The sequence below is a fragment of the Amphiura filiformis genome, chromosome 9 (genome assembly GCF_039555335.1).
Source record: "Amphiura filiformis chromosome 9, Afil_fr2py, whole genome shotgun sequence".
Classification (NCBI taxonomy): Eukaryota; Metazoa; Echinodermata; class Ophiuroidea; order Amphilepidida; family Amphiuridae; genus Amphiura; species Amphiura filiformis.
Window position 1 is genome coordinate 54,132,904 of NC_092636.1, and position 18,291 is coordinate 54,151,194.

General features: G+C 38.8%; 1 protein-coding gene and 1 long non-coding RNA gene across 3 annotated transcripts; one reads left to right on the top strand and one right to left on the bottom strand.

The window, feature by feature from the left end:
• Window positions 1-1,629: 1,629 nt before the first annotated feature.
• LOC140160362 (uncharacterized) lies at window positions 1,630-12,002 on the bottom strand. The gene is made up of 3 exons (XR_011859970.1): window positions 11,886-12,002; window positions 3,302-3,399; window positions 1,630-2,214 (listed from the first exon to the last, which is right to left on the bottom strand). It is a non-coding gene; the product is annotated as an uncharacterized lncRNA (long non-coding RNA).
• A 1,607-nt stretch (window positions 12,003-13,609) lies between these two features.
• LOC140161173 (ankyrin repeat and SOCS box protein 16-like) lies at window positions 13,610-17,149 on the top strand. 2 transcript variants are annotated; one of them, XM_072184618.1, is made up of 2 exons: window positions 13,610-13,675; window positions 15,086-17,149. In XM_072184618.1, the coding sequence occupies exon 2, from the start codon at window positions 15,097-15,099 to the stop codon at window positions 16,438-16,440; it is 1,344 nt and encodes a 447-aa protein (XP_072040719.1). In that variant the 5' UTR covers window positions 13,610-13,675; window positions 15,086-15,096; the 3' UTR covers window positions 16,441-17,149. The 2 variants fall into 2 exon arrangements, with proteins under 2 accessions (XP_072040719.1, XP_072040717.1); XM_072184616.1 differs by lacking the exon at window positions 13,610-13,675 and adding an exon at window positions 13,766-13,904.
• Window positions 17,150-18,291: the final 1,142 nt, after the last annotated feature.

Sequence of the window (18,291 nt, forward strand, 5' to 3'; positions counted from 1 at the left end):
GGGAGCGAGCGGACCAAAGCGGCTGGTGTAGAGACTGAAAATTATATTCATTCCTGATTCATTCATAAAATTCACGGCGCGTCGATTCTACTATATGGGTGACGTCGTACGAATTGAAAACAGCAGCAAATTAATTTCCGACATTTTCTTTCGAGATTTATGAAGAAAATATGAATGTTTTTCAACAGATCATCAAATTACTTTATTATATATATTTTTTCAATTGGTAGCGTTACCCACACGCTTTATATATTGCTCCCACGCTTTTTAGAAACCCACCATTTATTCCACAAAATTTTAACCCCCACCCTTTTTAAAGATTTTCAGAATTCCCAACCCCACGCTGGTAGAAAGCGTGCCACAAACAATGCCAGCTGTGACCTTCGCTGGCGAGACGTTGTTATCAGGGTTGTCAAACCCGCGATTTGGTAACCCAATTGGGCGACTTTTGAAGATTTTAACCGGGACAATTTCCTGCCCCATAGAATACAAAGGGTAAAGAAAAAAATTGGGCGACTTTTCGATTATTTGATTCGGGCTGAATTTTTTTTGGCAACCCCGGTTATTTAGCGTTAATTTAACTAAATTACTACGCCACTGGTCTCTAAATATTTTGAAGTGTTGTCCCGTGGTGACGAAACTCCCGAGAACTCAATAAACAATCTGGACAAAGGAATCATCCAATCACGTTTCTAGCCACGTGAGATCACCGCAAAATTCATGATAAAAGGTCACTATCCCAAAGAAAAAATAGTGCAATCCGTCAATTCCCGCCATGATCTCGCAACTTAAATTACTCAGACCAAAATAATCTCTAGCGCATACAGGGAACCAAACAAAAGATAGAAATGACTTGTTTCTCGTGACGACTTTTGACTTTCATCACTTCAAAATAAGTACTTTCCCCACCCCAAATTCACCTCTAAAGGAGTGCAATCGATTGAAAAATAACTCAGCAAAGCTTAGAACCCAATTTGATATCTAAATATCACACACAAAAAAGCCTTAGTATAAAAAAGCAGCGCCGGAAGTTGCCGAAAAATGAGGTAAAATATGGCTACCATCGAGTTGGACTCCTTAGGCCCATTAGCTCCGCTAAGAGCCAAAAATTAATTTTGTAAAGAATTTTTTTGGTACAATGCCCATGAAAATTTGGGTAAAATTGTTTTTTAATTTTCTCCATAACTGAGCATTTTTGCCCAAATTTGACCTCGCATATCAATTCATCAAGTCTTTGTCAATTTAAAAGACCAAATATTTAGCAGTTATGAGGCCCATAATTCCCTGAGGGTTAAGACCAACCTTAAGAATTAATTTTTTTACTGTTATGTGACTATTATGGTAATACCAGTTATATTCACCAGATAGCCAGCTCACATAAAAATCATCACTTCAAATCACAGATGTTCCAATATCTGTGTTCAAATACAATGTTAACAGCTCTCCTAGCAATCATGCTAGAGAATGATTTGACCACTCGCCTAGCATCATACTAGAGAGTGAGTAACCACTCCCTTTAAAATCTAGACGACAAAGCCTGTCACAAGGATCCATGATTGGCCCTGTTACATGTATGTCATTCACCATAATATTATACACTTGTCAATCAAGAAACCTCTCTAACTGACATTCAGTTATACAGATATTTTAATGTATCTTATCCAAACTCCATGAAAACAGCCTCATCTAGCATCACTGAATAAAACACTGGATGACCATAAAATCTCTGGAAGCTAAATGATGAGGAGATAGAGTTTTCTATTGGCGCATCAAATTATCATACACATAGCTTATCTCCTGCTATGCTAACAGTTGGCGATGATTCCATCAATCCAGCTCTGCAATCCAGTATGCAACCTCTGTGTTATAATTATTTGATACACAGATGACAGTGGCTGCACATATCATATAGGCCTACATTGTATCCCTGTAATCTATTATAAATTAGCAACTACATAAAATATCAATTGGTTTCAAGGACCATGGCATCTACTATCTGGTGGTTTGTGCCTTGATCTTGTCCCAAATGGACTATGGCAATGGATTGTTATTAAGTTCCAATAATGACATCCAAAGACTTCAGGGCAGTTCTTATTTGCTGCATTCTTGATTCTCTATACTCTCTTGTTCTTTGTGTTGTTGCCTAGCTGTTAAAAGGCTGCTTCAATCTGCAAACTATTGAAGGAATCCTTACTCCTTAGACAGTGCTAGTGCCTGCAGAAAAGTTATTAATGAGAATAACATGAATATTAATAATAATTAACACAACATTTTCAGACCTTCCTTTTATTTAAGAAATAAAGGGTAATGCATTATCCTTTACACCCAAATAATGTATCCTCACCCATTATTTAAAAACGTTTTTACTGCCAAGGACACATTATTTGCGTGTAAAGGATAATGCTGCACCCTTTTATTCTATTACCAGAAAATAGTGCGATTTAAAGAGAAAATATCATTTTTTGGCACAAATATTTTCAGTTGTTTACTTCAAGGTGGAGCGTGTATCGCGGAAATATTGCACAGCGTAATGCTGACCGTAGAGTGTGTTACGGCGCTTGACCCATTATTGCAGAATAATGGGCTCTCATGTGACGTGTTTAAAAAAATCACAATGCGCGATTTTGAATAATGGGTCGTAAGAGTAATAGAATTATAAATAAGTCACAGAATTTTTAAAATTTTTTTACGGTAGATATTTAAGGTGGCAAACTTAACTATGGTGTTGTGCACAGAATTGCTTTAAAATTATCGTACAGGATGTGATTTTTCAAAACAGCTTTTTGACTTATGCAAATTCACAAAATCCCATTTAAACACTTTTCTTTGCTGATTTAAGTTAAATGAACATAATGGATTTGACATAGCTAGCTATTGTATCTGTAAGGTGTAGTATTTGAGTTAGCTATCTGAAAATACAAATAAAGACAAAATGCCACCTAAAATGGTCAATATGTTCTATATACGTCTTTCATAAGGCGAGTTAGAAGGTAGCATGAACTAGCAGCATTTGCATTCGAATATTGAGACAAGTAAAGCTGACACACGTGAGGAATGGTATTGGTTTTATTAAGGAAATCCCAATGATTGATATAAGTAGTGTCATTTCCACCCCATTTGCATGATGTTTTTTGGGAGGGTTAAAATGGCAAAACTATTGCTTAGATATATTAAAAACAAATCAAGAAATATCAAGAAATAATTGAAAATTTTCATTTATGAAACTTGCAAATCTAAGCTAAACTTATTTAACATTCGCCGAAAATTCTGCCCAAAACATATAGTGTAAACCTTAACTCACCTCTAGGAAGATCAATTGCAAAACATCAGATGCCCTGACACCCAAACTCGCAGCCAATGGCTTCACATGTTCATTTACTTCATGAAGTTTGCACCATTCTTTAAAATATAAAACACAAAAAACATAAATGTTACATGTGGGTAAAATAGAAGATTAAAATTGTGCTTTACAAGATACCCATGAATACCGCAACTTTGTCACAGGTGGGATAGGATAGTAAAGATGATTTGATTTAAACAATACAACATTCCCTTGTATACCACAACTTTGTCACGGGTGGGAAGGGACATAATTTTAATTGTGCTATACAACATTCCTTGTATACCACAACTTTGTCACAGGAGGGACAGGATACTACAAATAATTTACATTATATAGCACAATAGATAGTGTCCTGTTCCACCCATGATAAAGTTGTAGTATACATGGGAGTGTTGTATAGCTGAATGGAAATCATCTTTGTACTCTGTTCCACCCATGATAAAGTTGTAGTATACATGGGAGTGTTGTATAGCTGAATGGAAATCATCTTTGTACTCTGTACCACCCATGATAAAGTTGTAGTATACATGAGAGTGTTGAATAGCTCAATGGAAATCATCTTTGTACTCTGTTCCACCCATGATAAAGTTGTAGCATACATGGGAGTGTTGTATAGCTCAATGGAAATCATCTATAGTACTCTGTTCCACCCATGATAAAGTTGTAGCATACATGGGAGTGTTGTATAGCTGAATGGAAATCATCTATAGTACCCTGTTCCACCCATGATAAAGTTGTAGTATACATGGGAGTGTTGTATAGCTCAATAGAAATCATCTTTGTGCTCTGTTCCACCCATGATAAAGTTGTAGTATACATGGGAGTGTTGTATGATAAAGTTGTAGTATACATGGGAGTGTTGTATAGCTCAATGGAAATCATCTATAGTACTCTGTTCCACCCATGATAAAGTTGTAGTATACATGGGAGTGTAGTATAGCTCAATGGAAATCATCTTTGTGCTCTGTTCCACCCATGATAAAGTTGTAGTATACATGGGAGTGTTGTATGATAAAGTTGTAGTATACATGGGAGTGTTGTATAGCTCAATGGAAATCATCTATAGTGTTCAGTTCCACCTGTGATATAGTTGTAGTATACATGGGAGTGTTGTATAGCACAATGGAAATCATCTACAGTACTCTGTTCCACCCATGATAAAGTTGTAGTATACATGGGAGTGTTGTATAACTCAATGGAAATCATCTATAGTACTCTGTTCCACCCATGATAAAGTTGTAGTATACATGAGAGTGTTGAATAGCTCAATGGAAATCATCTTTGTGCTCTGTTCCACCCATGATAAAGTTGTAGTATACATGGGTGTGTTGTATAGCACATTGGAAATCATCTATAGTCCTCTGTTCCACCTGTGATAAAGTTGTAGTATGGGAATGTTGTATAGCTCAATGGAAATCATCTTTGTACTATGTTCCACCTGTGATAAAGTTGTAGTATACATGGGAGTGTTGTATAGCACAATGGAAATGATCTATAGTGTTCAGTTCCACCTGTGATATAGTTGTAGTATACATGGGAGTGTTGTATATAGCACAATGGAAATCATCTATAGTACTCTGTTCCACCTGTGATAAAGTTGTAGTATACATGGGTGTGTTGTATAGCACAATGGAAATCATCTATAGTGCTCTGTTCCACCTGTGATAAAGTTGTAGTATACATGGGAGTGTTGTATAGCACAATGGAAATCATCTATAATACTCTGTTCCACCCATGACAAAGTTGTAGTATACATGGGAGTGTTGTATAGCACAATGGAAATCATCTATAGTGCTCTGTTCCACCGGTGATAAAGTTGTAGTATACATGGGAGTGTTGTATAGCACAATGGAAATCATCTATAATGCTCCGTTCCACCTGTGACAAAGTTGTAGTATACATGGGAGTGTTGTATAGCACAATGGAAATCATCTATAGTGCTCTGTTCCACCTGTGATAAAGTTGTAGTATACATGGGAGTGTTGTATTGCACAATGGAAATCATCTATAGTACTCTGTTCCACCTGTGATAAAAGTTGTAGTATACATGGGAATGTTGTATAGCACAATGGAAATCATCTATAGTGATAATATTGTTGTACACATGAGAGTGTGGTATACACATGTAGCACAATGGGAATCATGAACTTCAATGTCCTGTTTCACTTGTGAGCATGATAAAGTTGTGGCATACACTAGAGTGTTTATTCTAGTCTTTTGTTGCCTACTGAAAAGTTGAACGAAGATAATTTCTGTTTTCGGTTTCGGGAGTTATGTTAATTTCTGACATGAAAACGTGACATGAGAGAGTTGATGCTAATACAGACAAGAGAAGTGTCTCAATTTTATGGTCGTAAATTAGCGATAAATTGTACGGCTTCAATTGACTTGCGTAGGGTGTATAGGTACTTCCGCCTAGGCGGGAGTGGCTCATGAAAAAAGCCCAGCATAGAAATATACACTAATCAGTGTTGCCACGAATTACGTATACTTGTTCGTGAAATCGCGAAAAAATAGGTCATATGATTATGTAGAGATGAAACGGGAATTCTTTTCGTCAAAATACACCTTAAAACTTGTGTGTCCGAGATAGTAACTCGGGGCCCGACTTAGTAACCCGGGCCTCGACTCGGGACCCGAGATAGTAACTCAGGGTCCAAGATAGTAACTCGGGCCCCGACTTAGTAACTCGATATCTGAGTTAGTAAGAGATAGTATCTCAGACTTAGTAACTCTGGGTCCAAGATAGTAACTCGGGGTCCGAGATATTAACTTGGGGCCTCGACTTAGTAACTCAGGGTCTAAGACAGTAACTCGGGGCCTCGACTTAGTAACTCGGTGCCTCGACTTAGTAACTCAGGGTCCGAGATAGTAACTCGGGGCCCCGACTTATTAACTCGGGGTCAGAGATAGTAACTTGGGGCCTCGACTTAATAACTTGGGGTCTGAAACAGTAACACGGACCGCGAGATAGTAACTCGGGTCTGAGATAGTAATTCAGGGCCCCGACCTAGTAACTCGGGGTCCGAGATAGTAATTCGGGGCCTCGACTTAGTAACTCGGGGTCCGAGATAGTAACTTGGGGCCTCAACTTAGTAACTTGGTATCCGAGATAGTAACACGGACCCGAGATAGTAACTTGGGGTCCGAGATAGTAACTCGGGGTCCGAGATAGTAACTCGGGGTCCGAGATAGTAACTCGGAGGCCGAGATAGTAATTCGGGCCCCAGACTTTATAACTCAGGGTCCGGGATAGTAACTCGGGTCAGAGATAGTAAGTCGGGGCCTCGACTTAGTAACTCGGGTCTGAGATAGTAACACTGACCCCGAGATAGTAACTCGGGGTCCGAGATAGTAACTCTGGGCTTCGACTTAGTAACTTGGGTCTGAGATAGTAACACTCTCCCCGAGATAGTAACTCGGGGTCCGAGATAGTAACTTGGGGCCTCCACTTAATAACTCGGGTCTGAAACAGTAACACGGACCCCGAGATAGTAACTCGGGTCTGAGATAGTAATTCAGGGCCCCGACTTAGTAACTCGGGGTCCGTGATAGTAACTCGGGGCCTCGACTTATTAACTCGGGGGGCCTCGACTTAGTAACTCGGGGTCCGTGATAGTAACTCGGGCCTCGACTTATTAACTCGGGTCTGAGGTAGTAACACAGACGGCGACTTAGTAACTCGGGTCTGAGATAGTAACTCGGGCCCCAACTTAGTAATTAGGGGTTAGAGATAGTAACTCGGAGCCTCAACTTAGTAACTTGGGGTCTGAGATAGTAACACGGACCCCAAGATAGTAACCCGGGGTCCGAGATAGTAACTCAGGCCTCGACTTAGTAACTCGGGTCTGAAATAATAACACGGACCCTGAGATGGGGGTCCAAGATAGTAACTCGGGGCCCCGACGTAGTAACTGGGGGTCAGAGATAGTAACTCGGGGCCTCGACTTAGTACCTCGGGGTCCAAGATAGTAACTTGGGGCCTCAACTTAGTAACTTGGTATCTGAGATAGTAACACAGACCCAATATAGGAACTCGGGGTCCGAGATAGTAATTCGGGCCCCGACTTAGTAACTCGGGGTACGAGGTAGTAACTCGGGGTCCTGAATTACTATCTCAGACCCCGAGTTACTATCTCGGGGTCCGTGTTACTGTTTCAGACCCCGAGTTATTAAGTCGAGGCCCCAAGTTACTATCTCGACCCCGAGTTAATAAGTCAGGGCCCGAGTTACTATCTCAGACCCCGAGTTACTATCTCGGGTCAGTGTTACTATCTCAGACCCGAGTTACTAAGTCGAAGCCTGAGTTACTATCTCGGACCCCGAGTTACTAAGTCGAGGCCCCGTTTACTATCTCAGACCCCGAGTTACTAAGTCGGGGCCGAGTTACTATTTCGACCCCGAAGTTACTAAGTTGGGGCCCTAAGTTACTAAGTTGGGCCCCAAGTTACTAACTCAGACCCCGAAGTTACTATCTCGGACCCCGAGTTACTAAGTCGAGGCCCGGTTTACTATCTCAGACCCCGAGTTACTAAGTCGGGGCCGAGTTACTATTTCGACCCCGAAGTTACTAAGTTGGGGCCCTAAGTTACTAAGTTGGGGCCCCAAGTTAGTAACTCGGACCCGAGTTACTATCTCGTTGTCCGTGTTACTATCTCAGACCCCGAGTTACTAAGTTGAAGCCCCGAGTTACTATCTCGGTACCCGAGTTACTAAGTTGGGGCCCCAAGTTAAGTTCTCGCCCCCAACTTACTAACTCAGACCCCGAGTTACTATCTCGTTGTCCTTGTTACTATCTCAGACCCCGAGTTACTAAGTTGAGGCCCCGAGTTACTATCTCGGATCCCGAGTTATTATATCTCTGACCCCAAGATATTAAGTCGGAACCCTGAGTTACTATCTAAGGGCCCTGTGTTATTAAGTCGGGGCCCGAGTTACTATATCAGACCCTGAATTAGTATCTCGGGACCCTGAGCTACTATCTCGGATCCCCAATTAGTATCTCGGGGCCCCAAATTACTATCTCGGACTCCGAGTTACCAAGTCGGCGCCCCGACTTACTATCTCGGACCCTGGGTTACTAACCCGGACCCTGAGTTATAAAGTCGGGGGCCAGGATTACTATCTCGGACCCCGAGTTACTATCTTGGGGTCCGTGTTACTATCTCAGATACCAAGTTACTAAGTTGAGGCCCCAAGTTACTATCTCAGACCCGAGTTACTAAGAGCGTGTTTATACTGAGCACCTCGCATTACCGCGAATTCACCTTCACCCGCATTTCAATCCTCTCGCATTCACTGGGTCGTTTCTACTGCGCTGTTAATGTAGGGTAACAATTCACTACCCACATATTTAGTGGGGAAGGCGGAAGTCCAGCAAATAGTTTTTGTGACCTTTCAAGGTCAGATTTTGAATGCTCACACTGTATTATAATAGGCTAACTTCCGGTGTCAACCGCAAAATCGTCACCCGTACTGTTTCTACTGCGAACGTTACGCGATTAACCACTATTAACCACCTCAATAGGTGGTTGACGGATTCACTCGCATTACACGCATTAACCTTCACCCGATCTGTTTCTGCTGGGGCCGTTACCGCGTATTCTTCGCATCACCCCGAATTCACTCGAATTAACCCGCAACCGTCTGCTCAGTAGAAACACGCTATAAGTCGAGGCCCGAGTTACTATCTCGGACCCCGGGTTACTATCTCGGGGTCTGTGTTACTATCTCAGACCCGAGTTACTAAGTCGAGGCCCGAGTTACAATCTTGGACCCCAAGTTAATAAGACGAGGCCCCGAGTTACTATGGGGGGCAGAGTCCTGACAAAAATGAAAGAAAAAAGTGCCCCTCTGACAAAAAATAAAAGGGAAAATCAGGAGGGCAAAGGAAAAGAAAAGGGGCAAGGAGCCCTTTTCTACCGAAATTCAGCCTGAAAATACACAATTATCTTTACTGCTGCCCATTTTGGCTTATAATGTTAGGCACATTTGGCTTACCTTTTTTACTTGGAATTACTTTTTTAAGTGTTTTCCATAACTTTTTGCTATCATGTACATTATCATTAATTGTCCTTTCAAAGTGCTTCTTCTTCAAATAAAATGTCATATTATTAACTCTATTTCTAACTGACTTAGCCTTTTCCCAATCATCAGGGTCATTGGTTTTATGAGCCTTGGCATAAAAATAATCCCTATCCTTACACAATTTAAGAAAATTACTGTCTACCCATTCAGGGAGATAGATGCCCCTTTATACGCTTAGTTTTAAAAGGTGCATGTTCATCGCATGCTTCATCAAACAATGATTGCCACTTAGATAGAGCGTCATCAACATCATCAATACAGTTTACTTGTTCCCAATCAATATTCTGAATTGTGTTCACAAAGAGTTACTATCTCGGGGTCCAAGTTACTGTTTCAGACCCCGAGTTTACTAAGTAATTAAGGGCCCAGGGTGTAGACATCACCCTGGGTGTAGACATAATTATTGCACAGTCCCTATATAGTATTGTGTTGTCGTGGAAACATGTAGTTGATAAATTACTCGATCAAATCATTTGGATAACGGGATACTACACCCCTGCCCAATTTTGTGCCTATTTTTACATTTTTCTCAAAAATTATAGAGCATTGGTGACAAGTAAGATATGTATATTATAGGGGCAAGGACTACAACTGCTACACTGGAAATTTTATTTCAGCACAGACAGCAGTTGTGGAGTTCAGGGATGGCATTAACTCAAGTTTGGGGGTGAATCACTCACCACAATTACATTTTCAAGCTTTTTCACTCATAAATTTTGTAACTTCAGTAGTTCGGGAGTGAATGAGCAACATTGTGGGTGCATGATTGATTGGCAAAATCTGTTCATTCACATAGTAGCAGAACTAAAAAATGATTAAATATTTTTCACCTCCAAAATTTCATTTTCACCCACCATATTTGGTTTTCATGGGAGTTCGGGAGTGAAAAATTACCCCCAACTTTCAATCCTTAATGCTAACCCTGGTGAAGTTAAAGTCAAAAATTAGGGAAAACCAATATTTGATCAATAAATCAATAACTACTTGCCTTGAGTTGCTGAATTTTCAGTGCAGTAGTTATAGTCCTTGTCTCTATAATATACATATCTAGGCCCTATATCTTACTTGTCACCAATGCACTATGACACAAAAATAAGCAAAAAATTGGCTAGGGGTGTAGTACCCCCTTAAACATAATAGATCCCACACAATTTAAAACCAACATAACCCAACATCTACAAGAAATCTATACAGTAGACTAAAATTTGCATGCATGCATATATCAACCTAACTGTTTTACTCCTCTAGGACTGTTGGGCAGTATCAAGATCAAGATGATGTGCAAATTCCAAGTTAGACTTCATCATGTTCTTGCTGTCATTGACATATTTGTAGAGACGACTAGAGTCCCCGCTATATGTCGAATGTATGGACTAGGGTAGCCCGAAACATCATGGCCCTGTTCCTTCCTCACTAGGGCCATGAATGCCCTACGTCACGTAAAAAACGGGGCACCGTGAACTCACGTCAGCGGTGATGACGTCACACTGACGGCATCTATTTATAGAAAGAATTCAAAACATTTTCCATCCTCAAATGTGCTCAAAATTTACGAACATGCACCAAATATGTTTTGTTTAAAAGTCTCATCTTCACGTGAGGAATGGTAGGAAGTGGTATTTATGAGAAAACGTGGTATTTTATGTGTACCCTGGACCAGATATGCTCAGGAGTCTCAGACCTTCGTACGGAGAAGGACAGTGGAAATCAGGGGTACAGCATCAAGGCCCAAAAGTCGGGGGTTGTTTTCCTGTGTTTTTCACTCCAGAGCTTGCAGAAAATCCAAATACATGGGGTGAAAATTAAATCTTGGGGGTGAAAAATATTTTGCAGTGTAGTCAGGGGTAGGAGTACGGTCCAAAAGTAGCTAGAGGGTCAGTTTTCACCCCACGAGCTTGCACATATTCCCAATAGAGGGTGATTAATATTTTTTTAATTTAGGGGGTCATTCACCCCCGCTACCCTGGTGGAAATCGTAGTGACGGACGTCGGGCTAGGACTAGGGAGCCAATTGTCAAAAGCCGTAACTCACACATATTATACGATACACCCATCGAATGTGTGTCATCGGTCCAGTCATCGGCCTTGTAGGAACCCATGGATTAGGTCCATGTACACATACGATGGGTGTACCCCGCTAGAGTCCCGGACTAGAGTTTTAAATTATACTATGTAGTATGTACAGTACTCGGAGAACGTGGTTGTGTATATTTTTTCTGTATACATCGCTATTTATAGAAAGGATAAATCAACTTGAGAAAATATTGTGACTTGCTCAAGTTGTTATACTCGCGTAAATACTCACACTGTACAGAGTTGTACAGTATATACAGTCACCATGTCACAGTGCATAAACTATCACAGCTTTTGGTATTAATATTGGTAAGCTTACACTACCATAATTCATTGACTTCATGAAATAACTGGTAAGAAACTGGACGAAATGTACACTTACTGTTGTTTAAAATGCTTGAATTCCGAAATTACTGGTTAGAAACTGGAACAAAAGTACACTTTTCTATAATACTGTGGTTTAAAATTCAACCGCCGTGTGTGTGTTAATTAATTTCACTGTGGTCAGTGTGGTGACGAGCTATAAGATCTATAGTATTAATACCATCATTCATGATCTGTACGAGTCGATTATTAAAAAATGTATGACGCGGATGACGTAGAGTTCATTAATATTCATATATACTACTACGATTTCTTCATGAGAGGGGTCTGGCACACGACACCGGTGACCCCTGATATCCTCAATCGATATAAATTAACTTAGATTGTTGGCGTAAAGAATGTTACCAAGTGTTGCTACGATCTCATATAATTCGGCAAATTTGGCCAGGCTAAAGGTTCAACGATATTGTGAATAATTATAGGCTATATAGGCCTCATGAGTGTTAATGAAATAGTATTAATACATTTAGCATTTCACATTTTTATCGTCCAATTATAATAGCCCCCCCGTCACTTCTCGAATCTCCATCTCTTTCTCCTGCTTGTCAGCTTTGGGCTTTGCTCCCTCACTAAAAATCCTGGCTACGCTACTGAGTGTGTTAGGAAAGTCTTTTGGTATATTTTGAAGTTCCACTTTTGTTTGCTATCTACTGAAGATAGCATTTAAGGCGTATATTCATACATGCTTTAAAGCTTTTTGCATTGTCCATTATTATAGCCCCATCACGTCAAAAATCTAGTCATCATTTTCTACTTCTTATATATTGTTTTCTCTATAATTTAGTCCCACCACGTACCGAATGCATCTCTTCCTACTACTAAAGTCCCGTTCAGAATTGACATCTTTGTATCAAATTCCCCATCATGTCCCATGACTTTCATCTCATTTTTTGACTTTCATTTTGGCCTTTCATATAGCGCAGCATTAATGACTTTTTTCTGAAAGCACGCAGAACGCTTATAGGTATGTCTTTTCGCGGTATATTTGGATGTTTTATGTTCTTACCTATCAACTGAAGATAGCATTTATATATAGGCCTGCATGTACACAGAAAATAATTCATACACTTTATTAAACGTTTGGGTATAAACAAACTGGCAACCTTTGATGCAATCTATAGTAACAGACATGAACTTGGCAGTGAACGAGCATCTCGCATTCCAGTCATTCTTGCGTGTTCAAGACGACATGTGATACTTCAGTAAAAATATCAACCGTAAAAATAGTATAAATGTTTCTTGACCGTTCTTTATCAAAATATAAATACATAAACATACATCTCTATTTCATTCTATAAATTCAACATTTCATGATCTTATTAGCATGCTAAATAAAATACCCCCATTAGCACGATTAGAGACACAGCAACACCGTTGCACTTTTGCATTTATTGTGATCTTACAATTTTATAGAAACACCATTTTATCAATTACAAGATGAGACGGATAAATTAGAGGAAAAAATATTGATGCTCCAAACCTTAAAAAGTTTCCTTGCGCTTTTCCTTCAGGTTTGAATTTTGTTTGGTTCAAACTATTTTTGACCCTACTATTATTGTAAAGTTTGCTATCTTGAAAATCACATTTGACTGTTTTTTACTTCTCACTTACGGTATAGCTCAGAGCAGATCGTAAGGGGTTTGTCAAAATAATTAACCAACAAAATTTTAAAATTATTTAAAAATATTAAACCTTTTATACTGTGTTTTGCTATAATGGAAGGACGCGACGCGTTTTGTTTAAAAAAGAAAGAAAACAGGGTGGCATGCATCCCACGAACCCTTAAAGGTTAGTATTTAACCCTTTCTTTTGACCTATTAACGCCTTAAACTAACACACAGTCTTCTATTTATTATCATTATTGTATGCAGAGGAATGTAAACTAAGTAATATCATCAAGCCTGTGGAAGAGGTTCCATAATCTTCTTCATCAGATTTTCTTAACATGAAGTAACTTAGAGGTACTGAATTTTCAATTAATTGTTGCTGTTATAGTGTTACAACAAGTATGGTAAAGGTAAGGCTTAGAATACTAATATCTGTTATAAGTTTTATGTTATTTTCATTTATGTTGCTATTCCTTCTGCTAAACGTGTTCATGACATTTTGATATTGCTTTATCGCAAGCACCCGATATACCAGTTCATTAAATTCAATGACGCAGTTTCTGTATCGTGAATGTTAGTTTGCACGCGCGATGATCTGTTAACGCTTGGGAGTATTGGGAATGGTTTTGTAAAGCATTCTCAGATGAAAGATTTAGTAAAATAAATTTACATGAAATCGTTTTGAGGATTTCCAAAACTCAATCTATAATTTGTATCACGTTTAAAAGCACGAAACTGCAATCATTTATGGACGGAAAAAGATATCTATCTCCGTATAGGCATAGACCATATATAAAAATAAAACGAATGAATTAATGTTGATTGATTGATTGAACGCACGAATGATTGAATGAATGAATGAATGAACGAACGAACGAATCAATGAATGAAAGAACAATTAAGTCAACCGATTTATCAATCATGATTAATCAATCAATTTATCGATCGATCAATTCATCAATCAATGAAGTCGAATCAATCAATCAATGAAGTGAAATCAATCAATCAATGAAGTTATTATTAATGAAATTATATTTATATGTCATCATTTTATTGTTAATTTAAGTATGTATTTTTATATGTGCAATGTATGTAACTCAGCTTTTGGCTGCGATATGCATTTTTCTAATAAACCTTAAATGAAAATGAAATAGCTCGAAATTAACCCATCATCAGGTTTGAATCTCAAAAAAGATCCATAGTCTGACGCTCTATCAATTAGGCCACGCACGATATTACGAGTACAATACACAAAAAAAAGGAGAAAGCAATCACTCGACGTGATTTTTAAGGGTAAACGCATTTGAAAAAAGACCATGAACACGTTTCAACCGGTTTTTTATGTACTTAGGCTAAATTTAAAATTGATATAAAAGGTTTTTGATGGATCATGAAAATATTTCTTTTCACTGGTTAAAATTACGCCATTCATTCATTGCACTACAACTTTCACTCTGTACTCAGAGACACGTCTTTGCTTTCTTTAAGATTCTTTTTTTATTACGATAAAGTGAATCCTCTCGGCCCTCTACACTGTACGCACAAACAGTAAATAACCGTAATCCGTTGTTCTTTTTGTCTAATTTAACAGATAAACCAATAATGAGCATCCAAGAACTAATCGAACTGATCAACAATGAAGCCCCACTCAATGAAATCGAGACCCTTGTTGAAACTGGTATTGACATCAATGAACCCGTCGGTGACATGGGACTCTGTGCTCTTCATCACGCGGTCTACAAAAACCGTCCTGAGTGTGTGCTCTATCTTGTCAACCATGGTTGTAACATCAATGTGCAAGATCAATGTGGGTTTACACCATTACACGTGGCGTCGAGGTACAACCGTGTGGATGTGATGAGAGAATTGCTTCAACTCGGTGCCAATCTTGAAACGGAAGATGCTGTTGGTTGCCCTGCGTTAAATTTGGCGCTACAAAAAGGATATGAAGAATGCGCAGAGTCGTTGTTAGAAAAAGGCGCCAATCCAAATAAGCATTATAAGCACGTGGGATATGAGATACATCAGCTTCCACCTGATACGCCAAAATGTTTGGAATTGTTACTTCAACATGGCGCAGATCCTGAGTTGAGGAATCCAAAAGGGCTTACCGCTCTTCATGTTGCTATCAAAGGTGGGAATATTCTGTATGTTTATATCTTATTACAACATGGTGCGAATTCGAATGCAACCTGTGCGACGATGACGAGTCATAATAGATGGTCAGCCTTACATTTGTCGGTTATTAGAGGGGAAAGGGGCATTACGGAATTACTGCTGCTGTACGGTGCAGATCCAAATATAAAAGACGTCTTTGGTAATTCGGCATTGCATCATGTTGCAGCACATGGACAAGTTACAATTGCGCAGCTCCTTGTCAACCATGGAGCAATTGTGGCTTTGAATAACGAGCGGAAATATCAGCCCTTACACAGAGCATGTGCATCATCAATAGATCCTGATATGATTACGTTATTGTTAGAAAATGGCGCAGATGCACGTGCTCAAACAATACTTCTAGAAACACCAATGCAGCTCTTGCTGAGTCACATTACAAATATACCAGCATCGGCTTCACCAGATTGTCAGAAGCAGGTTCTTTGTTTGATTAACTACGGAGCTCGTGTTACTATAAAATCTGATAACAATGACACTGATAACATCATCTCCATTTTGCTACCTTTATCAATCCATCATCTTGCTGTGATTAGACTGCTTCTTGGTGTTGCTGAAGAGATTTTCATCCCACCAGAAGAGACTGATCTTCTTCAAGGTCTTGATGAATATGTTAGAGACTATATTTTGATGCTTTCGAGAAATGTTCGATCTTTAAAGCACCTTGCGAGGAAAGTCGTCAGACAATGTTTAGAAACACCGTGCAACAGTCGCAATGTAAATGCTCTAGAAATACCTAAATCTTTGAAGAATTATCTTCTTTATTCATGATTGGAACGTTTTAACAAGTCCTTTACCGAAAGAAGATCTCGGAACGTCATTGCATGACATTATGATGACATTCTACGGTAACGTATAATGGCACGGGTATTATAATAGGACCTGCCATTTCTGACCTGTTAAAACGAAGTACATATTCAGTGTATCCAGCCCTTGGAACTCTCGAGGTCCTATATCGGAGAGCTGCTGTGTTGAAGTCCTCGGAAAGATATCGATGACAACGACCCCACACATACCAACTTTGAATAGATGTTGGACCGAAAGTAAATTTATTTATAAAGATGATAAGATGTGCACGTATATTTACAAACCCTGAGTATACAAATGTGATATTTTCTCCGCACCATACAGTCGTGCGGAAGATTATATTCATGCTCATTCATCTGTAAAGAAATGTCCCTGAGCACGTGAAATAGGGAAATAACAAAAAGCAAGCCCCTAATCTAAAAGCTATGGAGTGTTAACCGTCACATTTACAAAACAAGGAGCCACTTTGATAAGAGCAAACGCCCTTTATATCAGTTTAGTTGATATCTGCCCAGCAAACACAAAAACGTTTTAAAAACGTTTGAAATAAGTTATATTTTGGCTTTTGGTTTAGGTAAAAACGTTTTAATAACATTAAAATGTCGGGTTATATAAAGGTCATGATAACGTTTTAAAACGTTTTGTATGAAAACACACTACAACAATATTTTTTAAATGTTTTCCAAAAATGTTATTTTAAACTATTTTTGCAAACATTGTTGCCAAATATTTTGTCAATACTTAAATAACATTATGTTAAAATATTTCAACCCAGCAAACACAGAAATGTTCTTAAAATGTTTTTTTCAAAACCTTTTAATAACATTTAAATGTCGGGTTATATAAAAGTCATGAAAACGTTTTTAAAACGTTATTGCAAATATTTTGGGCAAAATTTTTCGCAAAATATTTTTTCAACCCCAAAATAACATTCTGTTTAGAATGTTTTGTATCAAGTTTTCAAGAATGTTTTTGGAATGTTATTAAAACGTTTTTATACCCTTTATATAACCCGACATTTAAACGTTTTCTGTAAAACATTTTTGTTTGCTGAGCAGTAGATTATCAAAAATGTTTTGTAAGGTTATAAAAACGTTTTATACTCTTAATATACCCTTTATATAACCCGACATTTAAACGTTTTCTGACAACCTTTTATAACCTTTTGCGAATGATGTCGAAAACGTTTTGTGTTTGCTGGGTGGTTTGTCATGATTTGCGTGAGCGTTTCCCTGTGTGTGTGTGTGGGGGGGGGGGGCGTGTATGGAGGGAAGGAGTGTGCGGCGGGTGTTGGTCTATTTGTACTTGGTATATCTCGTTTTGTTGAAGGCGGATTTACTCTACAAGAGGGCAGAAATAATATAATGTTATAATGTTGTCGTACTAGTTTCGGCAATGAATAACCTTTGTCAAGACTTCCATTACACGTGTGTACGTGTGGGGTGGGATGTTTTGTGTGAGAGAGGTATATGGGATGTAATATTTTTAAATTCTATAATGAAAAACAAAGCTTAACTATTATGCATAGGCGACCTGCTGTCATATCGTGCAAAATAAAACAATGCATGCATTAAACTTGATAGTTTGACTAATGAGTTCAAAAGAGGGGAAGTACAACATGTACAGGTTTGACATTAATTTGAATAAATTCCTCGATCTAATACAAACCTCGGGTTTTGACATTGATCTGTGTCATGCTTTTATTATGACGCTAAACTGGGAAATTAACCAAAGGGAAAAGCGCAAGGAACCTCATTTGAGTCCCAAAGGAGAGAATAATGAACTCGAATGGGAACGGCTAACACGAAAGGAATC

What these genes read in the sequence shown, in the direction of transcription:
- LOC140161173 (XM_072184618.1), top strand. Translation starts at nt 15,097, where the DNA reads ATGAGCATCCAAGAACTAATCGAACTGATCAACAATGAAGCCCCACTC.